Below are 23,324 nucleotides of genomic sequence, written 5' to 3'. Positions count from 1 at the left end.
TAAAATGATCATGTATATGCTAATTGATTTAAACGATAAATATTTTATTCAATAATTTGATTGAAAAAACTCGTGTTGTATTTATTTGTTTTGATTTTTTGTATATATACGATTGTAATGATAACTTGTTTGCATAGTTTTCTTTTTTTTACGGAAAATATTTTTAACCAATTGTATGTAAACTTTCTTTAACTCTGCAAAAAAATTAGTTAGCTATAGTTTGAATTTGTACATTTTAATACACTAAAAAGTAATAGTATTTATTTGTTTTTCAAAATTATAATACCCCCTAAAATAATAATATATATTTTTCATTTAGGAGTTTTGAACAAAATATGATATTATCTCTTTATTTTGTTTTGTATTATTATATTTTCCTTTTTGCAAAACTCATGGTATAGTATAATAAACATATCGATTGAGAAAATTAAACATATACATTTTTATCGAATATTGTGATTTTATTTAAAATTTTTTATGAAAAGGGTTAATAATAAAAAATTAAAAATTATGAATATACCATTAATCACAATTTTAAAAAATAATTTTTACGAAATATATGAACAAAATGGAAAAAAATAACAAAATAAAAAAAAAAAATGAAATCCCAAAATGTTTACTCGCCCATTAAAAGAACACCAAATTATTATAATATGTACGTGTTTTTTTCCATTTAAAAAAATGTTGTATTTGAATTAATTTATAAATATTAACCTTCTTATTTATATTGTACCCCATTGGATAATTAATATTTGATTTTTTTAGTTATTTGTCACACTTAAATACATAGTTTAAACCATAGCAACTATTTTCGCATAGTCATATATTATATAAACTGTAATAATATATTAAATTAATAATACTCACAAAGATATGTCTATTTTTTTATAATAAATTTTCACAAAAATATGGATATATATCATTTTTAATTCACAAAATACTCCCAATTTAATAATACATCAATGGTAGACATTCATTGGTATATTTATTATTTTTTAGTATAAAAACGGATATATTCACTCATATATAGTTAAATATATATGTCTCTTTAAGTAGAAATGTTTCGTTTTCATTTCCAACGCAATATACATCTTTCTACACATTTCGAAAAGTTAAAAAATATGACAAAAATGTTTTTTCACCAATAGTACGAAAAAAATACGTACACCATTTTAGTATGGTAATGGGAATATGTTGGCAGTGTAATAAAGTACCATAATGCGATAAATAATAAATTATAATATTTATGTTATGAGCTTTATTATATACAGCTATATATCTTTTATTTTAATTTAAATTTTATGATAATATGATGTTTCAATTATTTTCCTTTTTTATGGTAATACCATTACTACCTCCTAAGAATGTCCATTTGAGAAAATAATGTTTAATATTTTAATAGGAAAACTTTAAAACATTATTTGGAGTAATAATATATTTATAAATATTTTAAACATAAAAAAAAATTACAATAAAAAAATAGCTATTAATAAAAAAAAAAAAAAAAAAATATGTATGGTCAGGTAAAAAACATCCTTGGCTTGGTGCTAGCTATTATATGAAATAATGATACACCTACATATATATATTTTTTTTTTTTAAATAGATCATTAAATATAATTAAAATGCAATATTTTTCAATTTTCGCTTGCTTATTTAAAAAAAATTAAGTATATATAAATGCAACAAATAAAATATGCTTAACAAGGAACATTGGAAATTAATGTACTTTTATTTTAACTTAATACATAGAATTCAATTCTCTATAAGAATATTAAAAGAAACGTGAGAACAAATAAAATAAATACAAAAGATTTATATTTAAATTAAAAATTTTATGTATGCTTGCAAAAATATTACACTTTTTTTTTAGTCTAATGATATAGTATATTTTTTTTTCGGATATATTGAAAATCAGATATATTAAAAAAACGTACAAAAATAAAACATATACAATGCATATTTATAAATATATTTATTCATGTGCATGATCAATTAATTACACCAGTTTTAAAGGCTTTTCTAAAAGCCCTACTATGGATGTACTCCAAAAGTCCAAGGAGTGTACGTGATTTTTATTTTTTTATTTTTATATGTACATACACTTTTTTTTTTATTATTTTATTTTTTTTTTACTATTATATTATTTTATTACTTTATTACTTTATTTATTTTATTATTTATTTTTTTTTGTACATTGCACATTCTTTCTTTTCTTAACTTACTGAGTTCCTGCATTTTCAGTAATATTCCGTAAGATAGTAATACGTTCGTAGTATAAATAGTAATATAATTTGTAGTAGAAATATAGCATTCATATAGTAAATATAACAAATAGAAAATAAATTTTATGAAAGATGAACAATGTTTCTCCTGTGGCGAAATATGCATTGTGCAATAATAATTTCCAAGAAAATTTGCAAAGTATGAATGAAGAAAAATACATAGACCATGAATTGCTTTTGCGGCAAAAAAAGTATATTTTTGATTCTTTAGTACAGATGAATCAAGAAAATGACGAACAAATATGTTCTGATATAAATAGTGATATATGTAGAGCATTATCAAATTACGCAGATTATACAACAAAGAAAACAAATTATGTTGTAAATAAAAGATTTTCAGAAATTGAAAACATTCAAGAAAATATAGAAGATATCGATTATTCTACATTTAAGAATTTTAGGACATTACCAGCAAAGTATAGTAATGATAATGATATCAGAAATAATATAATTTTTAATAATAATAATATATATATATACGCAGAAAATAAAAATGGGACATTAAATGAACAAGCTTGTATATCTATATCACCAAATAATAATATGATTTATTGCTCTACCCGAGGAAGAAGATATACTATAGGTGGTGACGCGGGAATACAAAAAAATGTAAACAATGAATACAATTTCTTTGATGAAATAAATAATACAGCATCATCACTACATGACACAATTAAAACATATACATTTGATGCCATAGATAGCTCAGAAATTTCTAGCACATTTACTAAAATGAATTTAATAAAAACAAATGATATTCTTGATGATTCAAACATAAATAAATTAAATACCGGAAATATATTCAATGAACACATCATAATGAATTCATGTGATTCAAATAATTTAAATACAACAAAATGCATATCAAAAAATCTATCAGTGCAAAAATTATTTAAATATTATAAAAAGTGTTCTCAAGATCTAGAGCATGAACAAAGAGTGTGTAAACCTTGTGCCCATGTCTATAATGGAAACATATGCATGAATGGTGATGATTGTTCCTTTTGCCATCATCCAGATCATGTATTAATATCAGCAAAAAAATGGAAGAAACTAGTAAAAAATAATATGGAAAAATTAGATATACTTTTACATGTGTTACGTAATCCAGATGATGTTAATTCAAAACTATTAAATGAAATGCTCAAACATAATCCTAAAAATTTTAAGGCAAGCAAAAAAATTAATAATTCCACTAATAACACAATGCTGAATATAAATACCTGCAATAATAATAACATGATGGATGTTAGCAATATTAATAATATCAATGATTTTGGAAGCTTGAGAAATGGAGGGAATGCCAATATTAATAGAAAAAATAAAAATAACAATAAAAATAAAGGATATAATTTTCATAATAAAAATGCAACCAAAATGATAAAGCCCACATATAATTATTACGATTCAAATGAGATTCCAGATCCTTTTAAAAACAAATTTCACATAAGAAATAATAATAATATGAACATAGAGAGAAATTATAATTTTGTTCCTTATCATGCTAATATGTAAATTTTGTATAAAAAGAAAGAGGAAGTTGTAGAAGTACTGGAAGAATAAGTAAAAAAGGAATATTTAATTATAAGGCTGATTTCAACTAGTAGGAATATTTTAATAATACGTTTTTTTCTTTTCAAATTTATAATTATCTATTCGTAGTGTTATCTTTACATAAAAATACAAATAGATAATAGAAAGTATCTTTTAAACGCTTAATAGATGCGAAGAATAAATAAAAATGTATAAAAAAATAATAGTAAAATAATAAAGGAATCCGTTAGCATATACATGTAGTGATTGTGTATTTTAATTATAATTAGGAAATTATAAAAGATAATTGCATGTATGTTTAATTCACAGCTTTATCGTTATATATATATATGAATGCGCTAATGTATATATTTCATTATAGACATAGTATCTGGATCGGCAATTTTGTACAGATTGTGCACATCCATATGTGTGTGCATTTTATAAAATTACTAAAATATGTTAAATAAAACAGGTACTACTTTTCTATGCTGTTTAAGGTTAGCTGCAATCCTTTCCATATAATTCATTGATGAAAATGTGAAAATTCTTAATAGACTCAAATATAATTTTTTCTGTGTACACTCCACCGTTTAGTTTATGTCACTACACATGGATCACCATTATTATTACTATTTTATTATTTTTTTTGATATTAGATCCGTTATTATATTTATTGTACCGTTATTTATTTGATTATATATAACAGCATATAAATATTTTTTTGCCGATAATTTTTGTACCTTGGTGTCTATTTAGTTTTATTATTTTATATACTCACGTTTCGTAAGATAGATTATTTACCCAACTTATTATTTTTAACTGAGTATATATTTATATAATTAAAGAATTTAGTGTTATATATATGAAAAAAACGATAGATATAGATATGGCCATAATTTTAATTAATATATATAATATGAAGAATATAATAGTCCCACTTCTTAATCAAAAAAATATGGACTACAATATGCTTAAGATGTAGTAAACTAAAAAATCGAAACATAAACAATACACAAATAGCTAAACATTTTTTGCATAATATATATATATATATGTATGTGTACTACATGCATGCCTATTTTGTGTGTCATAGAAAAAACATAGATAACTAATTTTGCAAATATTTTTGTATTGATTTTCTCATAGTATTAATAACAAATTGTGGATCTTCTGCATTAAAAATGCTAGTACCAGCAACAATAATATTGGCCCCATGAGATGCAGATATTTCAGTAGTTTCTATATTTAATCCCCCATCAACTTGAATATTTAAATTTTTATATTTTTTTCTAAGAAAAGAAACTTTACTCATCATATCATGCATAAATGATTGTCCCCCAAATCCTGGTTCTACTGTCATAACTAAAACAGTATCTATTAAATTAGTATCGATTATTGGAACGAGTTTTTCTACACTTGTTTTTGGTTTAATAGAAATTCCGCACCACATGTTATTGCTTTTAATTACTTTCGCTAATTCTATACATTTTTCAACATCTTCATTTAAGGCTTCAAAATGGAATGTTAATTGATTCGATGTTTTCAATAAGCTAACATATTTTTCTGGATTTTCTACCATTAAATGTACATCAAAAAATATATTATTTGTATATTTTTTTAAATTATTAATAACAGGAGGACCAAATGACAAATTTGGAACAAAATGCATATCCATGACATCTAAATGTATCCATTCTGCTCCCAAATCTTCCATTCTTTTAGTTTCTTCCGCAAGCTTGCTAATATTAGAAGCAAGTACTGAAGGGGCTATTATAGCTTCTATTTTTGTCATTTTTAATATTAATTTTGAGCTATATATATTTTCCTTATACTAAATAGCTAGAATTATATTCAAAAAAAAAACATAAAATATTTTCCTTTGATTGGATGAGGAAAGAGTTAAGCAATTTTATTTATATCACCAAAATTGAATAATATATAGAAATTAATGTATATTTATTTTAAATATTAAAAATATAAAAAGATATTATGAAAAATTCAATAAAATTTTATTATATAGATTAACAAATGTCGTAGTTATAGGTTTCAATTCCTTTTCATTAAATATGCGAACATTTGTGTGCACAATAATTTTTTGCTCGGATTGGTAAATACGTTTGCTTAAAAAAATTTCAATTCCTTTTTTTAAAAATTTACTTTATATAATATATATATATATATATATTTATTATTATACTTTTCTTGAAATTTCGTATTATTATCAAACAAATATATATTTTCTCAAGGATTGTTAGTATATGCATAATATTTCGCGTAGCAGTACCACATGACAACAATTGGCTTGTATTACTGTCTTAGATATTTATGTATGGGCATAATATATTTATTTATTATTCATGCGATTTACTTATATGGGAAAATATGATATTCCCGCTCTTGAATAAAAAGGGATTTTTATAGCAATTTGAAAATGCGTTATGGATGTATTTTATTTAAAAATAAAATAAATATTATTTAAATGTGACAAGTAAAAATATTAAAAAGGATATATATATCATAAAAAGCAAAAATAGCTTTATGTACATTTGGATAATTAATGTTGCTTCCATGTTATTTATTTGTGATTGTTCCAGATTACAAAATGGTACATGCATATATAAATACTTTTTAAGAGGGTATGCATAATATCATTTTAATTATTGCAAATATAAAAACCTGAAAATATTTTCCAAAACGGTTATGGATTTCTTTATATAAAAAAATATCCTATGCTTCATTTTATGACATACCATTTACTCCAGCATTTTAACTGTATGCTTTCAAACTATATACATATGATTATTAAAAAATATATTTTCTTAAAAAAAGGTAATATTGAAAATAGGCAACACTCTTAATAAATTGATTGGTAATATGTTAATTTAGAAAACACCGAGAAAAAATAATATAAAGAAAAAAAGAAAAATTACAAAACAAACAATAAATATAAATAGAATTTGTATTAAATACAGACGCACATTTAGACAATTATCTTTCTCTTCCGCGGATGATTTTTTAATTAGAGATTCTAAATCATCAATCATTTTGTATATACACACAACATAAATGGGTATATTTTGTATTCCCAAATCTTTTTATTTTTGAATTACATAAATAGTGGTACTTCAGTGCCGAGCTAAAAATGTTTATGCTTTAACGTCACATATCACTCTTCTATTTTCAAAGGTTTTCATCTACTTATCACTTTTGAAATTCTATTTATATATTTTATTTTATAACTGCCTATACTTGTTTTTTAAATGAACTTCTATAATCATCACTTCAGACTCGTATTAAATGTATATTTTTAATTTTATGTCTATATTTATATATTTAAATTTTGTAAGGTACCATTTTACACTTCTTCATTATGACTAGACATCGTTATAGTTTCTATTTTTGTTTTTATAAAAAATATAGTATATATAGGTAAATATAAGACAAAAACATGCATAAAAAATAAAAGTATAGGATTCAGTAAATAAATCGTTGTATATAAAAAAATACTGTGTGCTATATTATATTTTTTTGATAACTCTAATAATTTATCATTCATAAAATACATGTATGAATTCTAATATTTGGTAGCACTTATATTCTGTAGAAAATCAAAAATTACGTTAAAATTAAACGAAAAAAAAGTACTAGACAAGGGTTAAAAAATACAAGCAGTATATATATATATTTTCCCTAAATTTAGTTTGCGATTTTTATTATCTTAAGAAACAATTTTTGTGAAAATTGATCATTTGAAATTTAAGGAATTAATTAAAAAAAAAATTATTCATATAAATATCTGTATCATATTACTCTTATATGTATACATTTGCTAAAACAACGGATATATGTAAATATGTATACGTATGTGTATATAGAAAATATTTTGTTCACAGTTTAATAAACTAAAGTATGTTATGTTGATAATAAAAATACCTATTCATAAAAAAAGAGATAATATTTGAGGATGTTAGTATATATATAAATGGGTACAGAACAAAAGGTTTAAAAATGGTGCGCATGCAGATAAAAATAGCTTAAAAAATGTATGTATATATATACCTACCAATAATGTAAGAATAAAAAAAAATTTTAATATACTATACTAACAAATAAAAGGTATATCAATATGAAGCTTTTAATTTTTTATATTTCATAATTTAAGTATTAAAATTGCAACGGCGCAATATCTACGCATGCGCACAAATGTATTGGCACAGTTTTGTTTAAGAACAAATGTAAAGAGCAAACAATAATATAATTACTGTCTACATATATCTGAATTTATACCAAAGGAAAAAACGCAAAAATTCCAAATACTATATCCATAAAACAATTTTTTTTTAATGCTTTAGTAAACAATTTTCAATTAAAATACGATGATAAAAATAACTAAATGTCTTTTTTTATAGCACTTTAAAAATATTACAAAAAATAATTTTATAATAAAGGATATATATAATTGTAATTTTTATTTCATAGCAAACACAAATTATATGTACAGTTTTTTTTAAGGCAATTTTAGCAATATAGACAACGAAATTTCCGGATTTTCCCCAATATACCATTTTTTTCATATAAGAATATATATACATGCGTATACATATATAGACAATATCTTTTGATCATAGTATAACCTGTTCAAAATGACAATTCCTACAATAGAAGAACTGAAGAAGGAAAAAATAATACCCAATATATTCCCCAATGAAGATATAAATTTAAATATAGACATTTTTATAAGTTTTAAAGCAGGAAAGGAAGTAAAAAATGGAAATATATTAGATATTTCTGGAACTGGAAGTGTACCGAGGAATGTTCGATTTTCCGAAGCTCCACCAGATGGTTATTGCTTTGTTTTATTTATGATCGATCCAGATTTTCCTTCACGAAAAAGACCAGATGGAAGTGAATATATCCATTGGGCTGTTTCGGGTATAAAATCTAAAGAATTATTAAAAGGAACAGAAAAAAATAGTATAACATTATTGCCATATACTGGCCCCTCTATAAAAAAGGGTACAGGCTTACATAGAATTAGTTTTATACTTTTATTAATAAAAGAAGAGAATAAAGATAACATAACCGGCATACCAATATATAGAGGAGAAAATTATATAACCAGAGTAAAATTTAATAATTATAATACTTCTTATAATATTGCACAAATAAATGATATGCAAATTGTAGGATTTAATTGGTGTCAAATAGAGGTATAAAACAGACATTTGATTTAAATATATACATAATAATACCATAAATGTATATATGTGCATATGCCTACTTATTTATGTGAATTGTACCCATTTATAGGCATTCATTTTTCGTATAAAATCAAACTATTAAATATTTTTTTCATTTCACCGCCAAATATGTATATACATCAAGGGAGTGTTATCTCCTTTCTTTAAAATGCAGTCTCTCCTATAACCAAACAAAATTATTATATATACCACAAGTTAATACATTCACATATGTATATATATACGAACTCATTTTGCCCATAAATATAAAAAAATGATTATGCCTATATAGAAAATTATTTAAATAATTTGGATAGAATTATGTTGCCTTTCCTTTTTCCAAATCGTAAAGACAACTATATAAAATAATGTATAAATCTCATGTATTTATATTATATATGATAATAAGATATACATATGTGTGTATTATTTTTTTATTATATCAATTGGCCATGAAATGGCAAATATAGTATGGTTGTTATAGAAGTAGTTACATGGAAGCAAGGTATATTTATATAATGCTAGATATAATTAATAAAATAATAAACAACCGAATAAAATATATATATGCCCTCTATCCTAATTTGCACCACAACTAATACTCATTTCATTAGTATTAATTAAATATATTATATTTATTGAAAATGTTTATAAGAGTTTGATTTATTTATTTTAAAGAAGCGAATAAAAGGTCGAGGAAAAAAAAACTAAAACCGATTTATTTAACACAGTTTAATATTATATCACTTTTTAAATAATAAATGTATTTAGCCTATTCTCCAATTAGCTTTGTAACGCAACACCAATGCAATATTAAAACCGAAAATATCGATCTATTTAAAAAAAACGATTATCCAAAAAAGTAATATATATATACTATATAAAATTTCCCAATTGCATATTTGATATCCTGATTTTTCTATAATGCCTATAAACATGTATGCATCCCCCAATAGTATTCAATTGGTTAAATACATGAATAATATTTGCATTTATTAAATTATATGTATTTTTGTCTGTATGATGATAAAATAAAAACATATTATATTGTTATATAGAAAAATAAATACTATATGTTTTAAACATTTATGATTGTAAAGCATACTCACTAATATAAAAGTTTAATATATTAAACAAATGTATAAAAATACATATTTTAAATATTGCATAATGATTAATTAAATTATTTTTTTAATTTTCGATTATTTAAAAAATCTTAAAATTTAAAATGATATATTCATATAAATTTATTAAATACCCCGGCGTACTAATATAATTTTCCAGTGAATATACACAAATATGCATAAACATAATTTATAAAAAATTTTATGTAGTTGAATAATTTACATCCGTTTTTATGACTGTTATTTTTGCGGTTATTATTATATTTACATTTTATTTATATTTATAATGATTATTATTTTATTTTTTACTTTCTATTAGCTTTGTCAAGATTTTATTTCTTTTTATGCATTATTTTCCTACTTTTTTTAATTTTTATTTTTAAAATTATTATTAATATATAATTCTAAAAAATGTATTATTATTATTTTAGTATAGTTTTAAAGTAACTGCAACAAAAAAAGAAAACAAAAAAAAAAAATACTGTATGATTTAATTATTTTTAAATATATGCTAAAATCACATAAATTAAATACCCATAAAAGGGAAATAGGAAACAGGTGGTAATAGTATTACTGCTTTATAAGAAAATGCCGAAACATATAAAGGGGGATAATGTGTAATGCTTAAATAACCAAATAAAAAAACAGAACAATCGTTTTTTTTTTTACCTATATTCATTCTTATTATATATCTATATGTATGTATATATTTTTTTTTTCATTTTTTTCTTTTTAGTGAGGCAAATGAAACACAAATAAGCATCAATGGCGTGAACAAAAGGCGCCATACAAATTCAGTGATTACTTCTAAATATACAATTTTTAATTTTATATTTTTAAACGCATATGAGCAATTCCATAAAATATCAAATGTATATTTTTTTATCATCGGAGTATTACAACTGGTTCCTGAATTAACAGCAACGAATAGAATTCCAACAATATTATTTCCTTTATCAATTGTATTAATTGCTAATGCTATAAATGATGCATACGAAGATTGGAATAGGCATAAAACAGATAAAATTGAAAACAACAGAATATGCTATGTTATAAGTGATGGAAATTTATCACAACCTAATACTAGTAGTAATGCATTTATTAAATTTCTTCGATACATAAAAAAATTATTCCCACAAAAAACTAAGAAAATAGATAGTATTGAAAGTTATTATGATGATGAGAATGATGAAGATATTGATGAAATAGCTGACACAAATTATTTTATGAGGAACTATGATGATAAATTAGAAAATATAGATGGAACAATACAAAAAAGATGGAAAGATATCGAAGTAGGGGATATAATAATATGTAGAAGATCCGATTTTTTTTGTGCTGATATTTTATTATTAAGTTCAAGTGATCCCAATGGAATATGCTTTGCCGAAACATCAAGTTTAGATGGTGAAACAAATTTAAAAGTTAAGGAAGTTAATAAATATATATTTAATAATTTAACATATAACATAGATGAAGCTATTGAAAAAGTAAAAAAATTAAGAGGTTATATTTTAAGTGAAAAACCAAATAAAAATTTATCTACTATGAATGGGGCCATTTATTTAGAAAGTGATGAAAATAACGATCTAACAAATAATAAAGAACTTAGAAAAAGTATATCTGGAGGAACAAGCCATGGAGAAGGAATGAAAAATAATAATTCTATAGAAAATAATTCAAATGATAATTTAGATAGTTATAAAAATGATGATAAATATGTTAAGTTGCCATTTGATGAAAAAAATTTCGTTTTACGGGGTTGTAAATTAAAAAACATAGATTGGGTAATAGGTATGGCTATATATATAGGGAAAGAGACAAAAATACAAATGAACTCATTAAAACCTGTTTTAAAATATAGTAAACTTGAAATATTAACAAATAAATTAACTATCATTATATGGTTAATTCAAGTATTTATGTGTATCATATCTGCATATTATAGTGCTATAATTGTTAGTTTCTCAAAAAAGAGCAAATTTAAATATTTGCCATTTAATTTAGTAGAACCAAAAGCCCCAATTGTTAGTGGTATTATATCATTTTTTTCATGGATAGTTATTACTGCTAATTTTATACCCATTTGTTTAATTGTTACTATGAGTTGTGTTAAAGTTATACAAGCATATTTTATATCTTGTGATAATAATATGATTTATAAGGTGGAGGAAAATATCCCATCTTTTGGAGAATCCAGACAAAAGTCTATGAAATTAAAAAAAAACGTTTCTATAGAAATAGATGAAATACATAATTTGAGTGAAGATAAATCAGTGTTTGTCACTAATAAAAAAAGTGATACTAGCATTTCCGATTCTACAAAAATAATACCAACTAGCGAAGATGAAAATAATGATATCCTCAAAAAAAGAAGCACAAGAATGCGAACTTTTAAAGATTCTAAAGAAAAAAATTATATAAATTTTAATGCAATACCAAGAACTTCAAGTTTAATAGAAGAATTGGGACAAATCGAATATATTTTTTCTGATAAAACGGGAACATTAACATGTAATGTTATGGAGTTTAGAAAATGTGCAATAAATGGTATATCATATGGAACTGGTTTAACAGAAATTAAAAGAAAAATTTTAATAAAAAATAATATTCCTATTCCTCCCGAACCAGTAGATTTAGATATCAAAAACAAAACACCAAATGTGAATATTATTGATAAAAAATTAGTAGATCATTTAAAAGATGTTAATCATTTTAATCATGCTTCTTTAATATATTTTTTCCTTCATCTAGCAGTCAACCATTGTGTTATGTGTGATACTAGTGATGATGTGAACGCATATTCTTCTAGTAGTCCTGATGAAGAAGCTTTAGTATATGCAGCCAAGCATTTTGGCATTACTTTTCTATATAGAAAGGATGGAAAGTGTGGAGTTAAAATATTTGATAAGGTATATGAAATAGATATTTTAGCTACTATTGAATTTACCAGTAAAAGAAAAATGAGCACTATTGTTTGTCGAATTCCAGTAATGTCCAATGAAGACACCAAGACATCCCCCACCAACAATAAAACTATGCCTCGCCCCCCAAATGGTAATGGTAACAATGATGTTTTGACAAATGGAGAAAGAAATGGGAATGGTATGGGAGATAGCCCAGCCAACTTACCGACGGGAAATGAATCGAATATTTCACCTGCCCCCTTAGAAAAAGTCAAGGATAATGCATCCAACAGTGATGTGAACAAAATTGGAAAAAAAGAAAATAAAAATAATAATAAAGATAAAAAAATGGGAACAAATAATGATGTAATAAGTTGTGAAAATACAAAGAAACATAAAATAGTAGTATTTTGCAAAGGAGCAGGATGTGTAATTATAAAAAAGTTAGCGAACAAAACTGATGTAGATGATTTAACAATAGAGCATATGGAAACATATGCAGATGAAGGATTAAGAACTCTGTGTATTGCATATAAAGAACTAAGCCCAAAAGAATTTGCTATATGGTATAATTTATATAAAGAAGCATCTTTAAGTTTAAATGGTAGAGAAGAAAATATAGAAAAGATTGCTGGAGGTATTGAAAACGATTTAATATTACAAGGAGTTACAGGGATAGAAGATAAATTACAAGAAGGAGTTGGTTCAACTATTGAGGATTTAAGGCTAGCCGGTATACATGTATGGATGTTAACAGGTGATAAAATTGAAACAGCTATTAATATTGGTATTGCAACCAACTTAATAGATAATGGTTCTGAACAGTTCATATATACCGAAGAATTGGCACTCAGTGAAGATTTACTAATGAAAAAATTAGATGAAGATATAATATACATAGAAAAATCATTAAATTTGTTACATTTTAATTTTGATACAAATAAAGTAGAAGAATCTTTTTTTCAAAAAGTAATATCTAGGAAATATAAAAGTACTGATAGTTTAGCATTAGATCACGATACATATAAAGAGGATATGACTTTAAATAATAACGTCTTAATAGTAGATGGCAGTGTATTAGACATATTACTTAGTAAGCCCTTTGAAAGAAAATTTTTTTATTTGGCTGATAAATGCTCATCAGTTATATGTGGCCGTGTTAGTCCTTATCAAAAAGGTTTCATAGTTTCATCTGCAAATAGATTATTAAGAAAAAATACTTTAGCTATTGGTGATGGTGCAAATGATTGTAATATGATTAAGATGGCTAATATAGGTATTGGAATACGAGGTCAAGAAGGTGTACAAGCTTTTAATTCATCAGATTATGGAATTAGCCAATTCAGATTTTTAAGAAATTTAATATTAGTACATGGTAGATTATCATATAGAAGAATAAGCAAATTGGTTGTATATATGTTTTATAAAAATATAGTTTTTATCTTTCCATTGTTTATATATGGGGCAATTTCATTATATTCAGGGCAAAAAATATACTTTGAAATTTTATTACATTCATATAATGTTTTATTCACATCATTACCAATAATTATATTAGCAATTCTAGATAAAGATGTTAGCATAAATACAGCATTAAAAAACCCATGCTTATACAAATTAGGAATACATAATTTTTATTTTAATATTAATAAGTTTATATCATGGGTTTTAAATAGTCTTTTTCATGGATTATTAGTATTTTCAATACCATTATATTTCTTAGCCTATTATAATATACCAAGTTCGACTGGAGAGCCATTTGATCTTTGGTCAATTGGATGTGTTACATATTTATTATCAGTTGTTATAGTTAATATCAAAATATTGTTAGAAACATATTATCTAAACACATCACCAATTATTGGAGTTTCTTTTAGTATTATTTCTTTTATTGTTACGGCGATAGCTTTTTCATTTACTGGGATTGGAAATAAAAGTTTTCTAGGTGTAGCTACATTGTTGGCCACTTCCCTTCGTTTTTGGCTAGTTTTTGTACTGGGTTTATTTGCTGCTTTAACCAGAGATTACGTTTATAAGGTTTACAAGAAAAACTTTTGCCCCGAAGCTTATCACTTGCTTCAAGATGAGGTAAGGCAAACAATATTTGGAAGATAAAAGAAAAAAAAAAAATAAATTAATATATTTTTGCAAACAAAATTTTAATTTACCCAACTTTACAGGAGGATAAAATTGAGAATCCAAAAAATATTCAGCATAACTCTAGAAGTTCTAATAACATCGAAGAAATGGTAGTTTAAAAAATTATTCTTTATAATTTTTACAACTTATATGTTATTATATTTTTTTTCACTTTATATAATTAAACATGGTTTGTTATTACTTTTTTTGTCCTTTTTTAGAAACCATCAAAATCCGAATTAATGGGATATGCATTTAGTGAAGCAGATCCAGTTTGCGTTAATTTCATAAGAAAACAGGATAAACTTATATAAGAAAAAAAAAAGCAAAGAAATAACAGCAATGTAAATGAAAATTTAATAAAATATAAATTAAAGATTTTGACCTTTTCAATTAATACCTATCTTAAAATTTATTTTATTTCATTATAGTATTGAACAAATATGGATGTGTATACATATTTTGATGTAAAAAATGTCTACACATACTTATTAGCATGTACAAAATTCACATTGTATATATATGCATGTATAATAAACAAATAATTTGAATTAATTCATAAATTTATTAGTATTTATATATTTGTCCATTTTTATATATGCATATTTTTATGGTTTATTTTATGATATTGTAAGTTTGATACTATTTCATTTTATTTTTATTTAATCATATATTTTGTGTTTTATAAAAAGTTTGGAAAATGTAATTCGAGTATTAACTTTTTTTTTTTTAAATATGTTTTGTAACATTTTGGAATATGGAAGTAGTAGGGTTAAATGGCTGAAGGCGGAAGAAATATATAAACAAAAAAATTGTTTTTTATTTCATCAGCTTTATTCCATTATATATAAGAAAGGCCTATAAGGTAATACGGTCGAATATACTCAAATTACGAAAGTTTACAGTCGTTACTATTCGATGGAAAATTTTTAACTTTATATAAGTTTATTTGTTGTTACAAAGTTTTTACACATGCACAAAAAAAATATCTGTGCTTGTGTATGCCTTTTTATTTAACCGCTTCGTCAGATAGTCAGATAAAAATCTGAGATGAATACATGAAAAAATATCATTTTCGAAGCGTAAATAAATAGGCAAAATAAAAAAGGTGTAAAAAAATATAATTCACATGTAGTCATCATATAACTTCTTAGTATAAAAATGAATATGTAATAATATGAAATAAATCGGATTGTTATTTAACTTAAGAAAAAAGCATGAACTTTAAAAATGAGTATTTGAATTAAACATGTCATATTTGTCAAAGTCTGAATTATTTGGGATATAATTATTTTGTGGGGGCATAATTGATAAATTTTTATTCAACGAATAGGTGAATTGGTTTGAAATAGTATTAGCAGAATAATCATTAGGAGCTGATTTATTCATTTTTTTTTCCTTTTCTATATCTTCTAATTGTTTTTTCATGGTTTCAATTTGTTGAGTATAGTCGCTAATAATTTGTATGAAATATAACATAGCTTGATCTTTAAATCCGCTCAGCCATATAATTTCTAAAACATAATCTGGTTTCAATATATCATAACAAGCAATTAAGCAGGCACATAAAGCTTCCTTATTTTTAATTTGAATAAAATAATTAATTAGATCCTCAATATATAGATGATTTTTAGAAACTCTAGCAATATCAATAGCATCTTTAATTTGCCCTTCTTTTTTTGATAAATTAATAGCTTCTTTAAATTTTTTATTTTTTTTATATAATAATGCTGCAATTCTTCTCATTTCAGCTAATTTATGATTCTCCAATTTATTAATTAAATTTGTTTGATTAAAATTATCATATTCATCTATTGATTTTCTTAAACTAATATAATCATCATTTTCTAGATAAATTTCATTTAGGGTTTCATTAACAGATGTAATATTTTGTGTTTGAATATCTTCTAAATATTTTTGTATTAATGGCAAATTATTTGATTTTTTCATTGTTTGTACTAATCTATTGTTATCAATTTTATTTTCTAAAATCTTTAATAAATTATATAAATTCAATGGATTTTCTTCAATATAAAAATCTATAACTTTGTGTATTATATCACTATTTGTTACTTTATGTATTACTTGCATAAATATATCAGGTTGATAAGCAATAGGTGAATGTTTAATAATTGTATCAACAGCTAAGTTATATTCATCATATGATATATATAAATATACAGCTTCTTTTAATAAATATTCATTATGGCATACATCTATTAGTTTCCTTGTATTCATTTTATTAGTATAACTTCTTATAAATTCCATTAATTTTTCTGGTTTATATTTTGCATACAACATTCCTAATTCTGTATATATTCCTACATGCGCCCTTTCACTATTTAGTCCGTTTTCCAATAAACTCAATAGTTCATTTATATATTTTTTTTTTTCATAAATTTTTATGATTTCATCTAAATGATCTGCATGCATAATAAGTTGCAATCCTGCTACATGTGCAAATTTTAATTGTTTATATTTTACACATACTAAGTTTACTTCTCTCCAAGTTTTAAGACTTTTTGTTTTTTTAGCGGCTTCGATAGCTAATGAATATTCCTTTAATTTTAAATGACAAAAGGTCAGTTTTTGATTATTTGGGATACTACCATATAATATTTTTGCTGCATCATATTCTTTTTCTTTATATAATCTATCACCAATTAATTGCATATTTGCTAAATTTGTACTAGCTATAAATTTTGTCATTTCTGCTGTTTTTTTTAATTTGGCATATGCATACAATAATTCAGAATCGACTAAGACATCTTTCAATGAATTTTGTTCTCTTAATGTATTTAAATAGGCTATTAACTGTTCATAAAAATTATTTTCTTTACATTTTTCTATAACCTCTTTATAAGCACCTGCATTATTTGATTTAATTAAACTATCAATTGCATCGATAATTTTATTCAATTTTAATTGAGCCTTACCTAATATAAACCATACATCATTTACATTACATTTTTGTGCAAATTCAATAGCTCTATTTAAATCTTCTTCATAATTTTCTATATTAGTAAGTTCCTCGTCTTTTTGCATTTCTTGATCCTCTTGATTTTCATCTCCAAATTCAGATAATTGGCCACTTCCATAATTTCGAAATACTTCATTACTTCCATAGAGAGATGATCCATCGTGTTTTTCATTATATGAGCTACTTAAGGCCCCTGAAAAATTAGTAATATTTAAGTAATCATCAGAATCATTTCCAGAATAATCATTAATAGTATTAAATAAAGCAAGCTCGATTTGTTTTCTTCGAGCATTTGCTGACATCTTACCTTTTTGGTTTTTATTAAAAATAAGGATATTATCCAATAAAACAGAAATAGCAGATGTGTTACAATTAAATTTTTTATATATGACAAAAGCTTCTTCTCTTAATTTGTATTCATATGCAACTGCTGCTATTTGTGGACCTGAAAAATTGTCTAGCCTGTTAATATATTCCATAACTTTTTTTGAATCTGATTTGATAGCTGTTAAAATTAATAAATTTTGTAAATTTTTATTATCCCTAAATTCGCTATTATGTAATACAATTTTTTCTAGCAATTCAATTAATTCACTACTTAATTTTTTTTCAATAAATGCTTTAACAGTTACAGTAATTTCATCAGCATTATTTGATTCAATTAAAGTTGAGCCTATAACTTGATCGATTACATTTTTTCGATATTTATTTGATTCATCTAATACCATTGACCATAATCCCATCGATTGTCTGGATACTAAATATTTAGCTTGTAATTTAAAGAGACCATTTTTACTTGTTATATTTATAAGTTCTTCATCACATTGCCCATTTGATCTTTCATATGCAGTATATGCCAAATGTGGGTCTAAATCTTCACAATATTTTCCTATCATTTTTTTATCATAAAAATTGTTATTTTTTAAAAATGTTTCAGGATCTTTATTTAAATCGATATAAATTTTTGCTAGAGCATTATGTAATTCGATATTTTCATATCCTTCATTAGATCTACTTTCAAGCCATGGTAACAATAATTTTAATCGGTTTCGTTTTTCTGCTATATCTATTAAATTACCAATGTTTGATATATTTTTTATATTATTTAATAAGTTAAGAAGAAAATCTTCTGATGCATCTAAATCTAATAAAACTCCAATAACTTTATGAGCATTATGTGGGTTTACCTTAATAACATATACTTCAATATATTTTAACAAACTGTTTTTATATAAATATTCAGCTAATTCTTCTATAAAATTATGTATATCACATACATAGATTAATGGACGAGGGTCTGATAATTTGCATTCCTTTAAAAAGTTTTTTATTTGTTCAGGGTTATATTTTGCATTTCTGTCTTTACATATTCTATCTAATTCTTGAATATTGTTAATTTTTACACATGCTTCGATATATTTAAACATTATATGATGCAAATCTTCAATAGTTAAAACCGAATTATTTTCATAAGAAAATTGTGTACCAATTCCAATGTCTGAATTTAGCAAAATAGATGATGCATCATCGTTATTACTTCTAGAGCTTGATAAATTATTGTTAATATTGTTATTACTACTAATACTGTTATTATCATTATATTTTCCCATATCATTAGCATTTCCAACTGTGCCCATATTTTGTAACTCATTCAATATAGAACTAATAAAATAAAATATTCCTTCATAATTTTTATTTTCTTCAAATTTATTCACAATTTTTTTAATTCCAATTTTATTATAATATTGAACACAAATCGAAATTATAATTTCAATATTTACTTTATTTCCTTTCATAAAATCAAATAACAAATCTTGACAAACGGAATCACTTAATGTTGAAAAGTAGTTCTTAATCCATTCCAGAGATATTCCACCATGTAAGCTCATATTACCTGACCCACCTTCTGAATTGAAATTATTTGAAATATTTCCATTTTTTTGAAAGCATGCTGATTTTGTAATAACTCTTTTAATGTCATTAATATTAGTATAATTTTCTAAAGCCCTTTGATATAATCCTTTTTCTTCACACAAATATGCTATCCTATTTTTATCATAGTAAGTAAATATATCCATTTGAAAAATCGTTTCAGCAATTTGAACATTATGATATAAATTAAATTCGAATATTTTGGTTTGTAAATGTTTATGTTCTGGTTTATTATCTTTTAAGTAATCTAACAATATAGATGTAGCTTCCTGTAATTTGTTATTATTTAATAAATAGTCAACTATTTTTCCAATATCTAATTGAATATTATTATCACTTAACAATTTTATATACTGAGTTGCAATTTCAATATTCGTATTTCTAAGGTTGTTAGCATTTCTTAAATCCTTCGAATTAGAAACACTACTATTATCATTGAAAAAATCCATGGATTCATTTTTTTCTGTATTATGCAAATCTAAACTAGAACTCGAATCATTCCCATTAGTATTTCCCGAATTAAAACTTCCCCCTCCAGATGTAGGAAATTCATAGTTAATTATTGTAATAAATATATTAACAAAATCGAAATTTGTAATATGCTTATAATTATTAATATATGTCATAACATTATTAAACATATTTAATAAACAGTATGTAGAAATTATTTTATTATGTGCTCCGCATCTTAAATATATGATTAATGCTAATCGTAAATCTAAAGCTTTTACTAAATCTCCCAATTCTTCTGAACATGCCAATTTATCATCTTTGATCCATTTTTCTAAATATTCTTTTTTTTTTTGTAAAACAACTGGCTTAACTAATTCAATAGATTCATATGTATTTAATTTATCAAGCTCTAATAATACTGAAAAGTATAAAAGTAATGGAGATAGTTGACCTTGAGAATTTCGAAATGATTTAAAACTATTTAAAACTTGTTGGGTTCTTAAAGGTGATACAATTCTTATATCCATGTTTTTTTTATTCATTATTGTTATTGCTTCAGATATAGAATTAGAATATTTTTCGAATATTTTAGGGTTTTTTAATAAACATATAATTTTTGATGCTTTTTTAAAATCCATTTCACTAATACACTTTTTATATACAGATATATAATCACAACCTGGATATCCATATTTTAATGATAAATTTCTAATTATTTTATCCTTTACATCTATATTAGATAATTTTAATGAATTTATTAAACTAATATAATTTAATGTTATATAATATATTTTTCCTTTTTTATTTACTGCAATTACTCCTTCCCCATTTTTATTATCACAACATATAAATATGTTATCATCACTTATTTTTTCTCTTACTATTTCAGTTAAAGTACTTTCATCAAATATATATACATAACTGCATTTTGTAATAACATATATAACACCTTGTAATGTATTTATACTTATATATATAGGGAAATCATTTAATGTGTCATTTATTAAGTTTATTTCTTTTACAATTTTATAAGGTGTACTTCCTTCTGTTTTACTGTTATATATATCCATTAAATGTAATCTCGACATACTTGAATTTTTTTTTTTTTCAATAAAACAAAATAATGGTTTTGTATCCCAATTATCAAATATAAATGAACCAAAGCATCCAATAAATCCTTCGATTATTTGATGCAGTTTTTTTTCACATGAATATAATTGCATATGACCATCAATACTTTTTCCTTGATCTTGTGTAGATATACCACACAATATACACCATTTCATTTCTTTATCTGTACCATAATATAATATTTGTGAATTATTATCAATAAATATTTGTGCTTTTTCAAAAACTTTTGTAAGTACATTATTTTCTTTATTTTTTTTTGTATTATACATATCTATGTTCCAGTGATATACATTTTTTTCACAAACAATTGCAATTGTATCATTATTTATCCATTTCCAATAATTTATGGGTTCATTTAAATTTAATGAACATATTTTTTCTTTTGTTTCTATATTAAATACTTGTAAAAATATTGTATTCGCATTTTTTATGCTACCTCTTAATGCTAATATTGGATCATTAGGGTGTATAATAACACTATCAGCTTTCATATACTTACGAATACTAATTTGGTTATATAGATTTATCACTACGACTTGCGTGTTGTCATTTACATTTTCTTTTACGCAAATAAACTTATCTCCTTCAATTGCCACATTTCCTAGACGAAAGGATTCATTCTGAATATTATATGACGCGAGGTTATCAACAAGAGTAACTGAAAGGGGGCTATTCGAACTCATTTCTATTTATTTTTTTGTATGAAAATTTTAATTTTTTATTGGTTTGATATATGTACGAAAATTTAGTAGAATTAACGGGATGAAATCATGAATGTATGAAAATACCAAAAGGAGGAGTTATAGGAAAATATATGAATAGAACGCCCGACCTTATATTGGTATTTATATTAATTTATTTATTTTATATGGTCACATATATGCATGTACATATAAGCCCTAATAAATGAAAATATAATAAAAGATAAAAAAAATAAATAAACATATAACTGTATATCTATCCATAAATAAATACACATACGTGTGTATAATATAAATATATATTAAATACTAAAACGAGTTATGTAAATGGAAAAAACATATCTAAATTTAATATATTATATGAAGTTATGTACATGAACAATTGTAACGATAAGCATTCAATTGCAGCGAATTATTATTCAGCGATTCCATAGAACTAATACAATGAAACTTTGTAACAATTTTCATATCCATATAAAAAAAATAATAATAAAATATAAAATGAAGAAAAGTCGTTAAAAAATCAATTAGAAATAAAAAATCGCAAAGATACATACACATATATATACATAGATATATATTTGCATAATATATGCATTTAGGTTACAATTTATGAATTGTATGAAAGTACAAAACATAAAAATGCATTTTATATAAAAAATGCAAAAATATACATGAAAAAAATACTAAAACTTTATAATTGTTTTTATAATTCTAAGCATAACAAGAAAAATATAATAGTATACAATACAAAAAGAAAACTTTTTTTATATTATTTTTTTTTCAAAAATATACTCAAAAAAAATTTATGTATTACTTGGTAATTCCTTTAATTTATTAATGCTTGCTTTTTTAATTAATTTATTTTTTTTTCATTTATTCAATTTATTGCTAACA

At 23.5% G+C, this 23,324-nt stretch overlaps 6 protein-coding genes across 6 annotated transcripts; 3 read left to right on the top strand and 3 right to left on the bottom strand.

Moving 5' to 3' along the window:
- Window positions 1–2,357: 2,357 nt before the first annotated feature.
- Window positions 2,358–3,800, top strand: PCHAS_1437200 (zinc finger protein, putative; the record flags this gene model as incomplete). Its single annotated transcript, XM_733428.2, has 1 exon — window positions 2,358–3,800. The coding sequence occupies one exon, from the start codon at window positions 2,358–2,360 to the stop codon at window positions 3,798–3,800; it is 1,443 nt and encodes a 480-aa protein (XP_738521.2).
- A 1,129-nt stretch (window positions 3,801–4,929) lies between these two features.
- PCHAS_1437100 (ribulose-phosphate 3-epimerase, putative) lies at window positions 4,930–5,613 on the bottom strand (the record flags this gene model as incomplete). The annotated part of the gene is made up of 1 exon (XM_735142.1): window positions 4,930–5,613. One exon carries the CDS (start codon window positions 5,611–5,613, stop codon window positions 4,930–4,932), a length of 684 nt encoding a protein of 227 aa, XP_740235.1.
- Window positions 5,614–6,703: 1,090 nt separating this feature from the next.
- PCHAS_1437000 (conserved Plasmodium protein, unknown function) lies at window positions 6,704–6,865 on the bottom strand (the record flags this gene model as incomplete). The annotated part of the gene is made up of 1 exon (XM_016799702.1): window positions 6,704–6,865. The coding sequence occupies one exon, from the start codon at window positions 6,863–6,865 to the stop codon at window positions 6,704–6,706; it is 162 nt and encodes a 53-aa protein (XP_016654956.1).
- A 1,599-nt stretch (window positions 6,866–8,464) lies between these two features.
- On the top strand, window positions 8,465–9,037 carry PCHAS_1436900 (raf kinase inhibitor, putative; the record flags this gene model as incomplete). Its single annotated transcript, XM_740105.1, has 1 exon — window positions 8,465–9,037. One exon carries the CDS (start codon window positions 8,465–8,467, stop codon window positions 9,035–9,037), a length of 573 nt encoding a protein of 190 aa, XP_745198.1.
- A 1,736-nt stretch (window positions 9,038–10,773) lies between these two features.
- PCHAS_1436800 (aminophospholipid-transporting P-ATPase, putative) lies at window positions 10,774–15,544 on the top strand (the record flags this gene model as incomplete). Its single annotated transcript, XM_016799701.1, has 4 exons — window positions 10,774–10,802; window positions 10,922–15,179; window positions 15,272–15,340; window positions 15,452–15,544. The coding sequence occupies 4 exons, from the start codon at window positions 10,774–10,776 to the stop codon at window positions 15,542–15,544; spliced, it is 4,449 nt and encodes a 1,482-aa protein (XP_016654955.1).
- A 910-nt stretch (window positions 15,545–16,454) lies between these two features.
- On the bottom strand, window positions 16,455–22,409 carry PCHAS_1436700 (clathrin heavy chain, putative; the record flags this gene model as incomplete). The annotated part of the gene is made up of 1 exon (XM_736377.2): window positions 16,455–22,409. One exon carries the CDS (start codon window positions 22,407–22,409, stop codon window positions 16,455–16,457), a length of 5,955 nt encoding a protein of 1,984 aa, XP_741470.2.
- Between the last annotated feature and the right edge of the window lie 915 nt (window positions 22,410–23,324).

The sequence above is a fragment of the Plasmodium chabaudi genome (genome assembly GCF_900002335.3).
Source record: "Plasmodium chabaudi chabaudi strain AS genome assembly, chromosome: 14".
Classification (NCBI taxonomy): Eukaryota; Apicomplexa; class Aconoidasida; order Haemosporida; family Plasmodiidae; genus Plasmodium; species Plasmodium chabaudi.
Note: the sequence above shows the minus strand (reverse complement) of the source record. Positions and strands in the feature narration are given on the sequence as shown.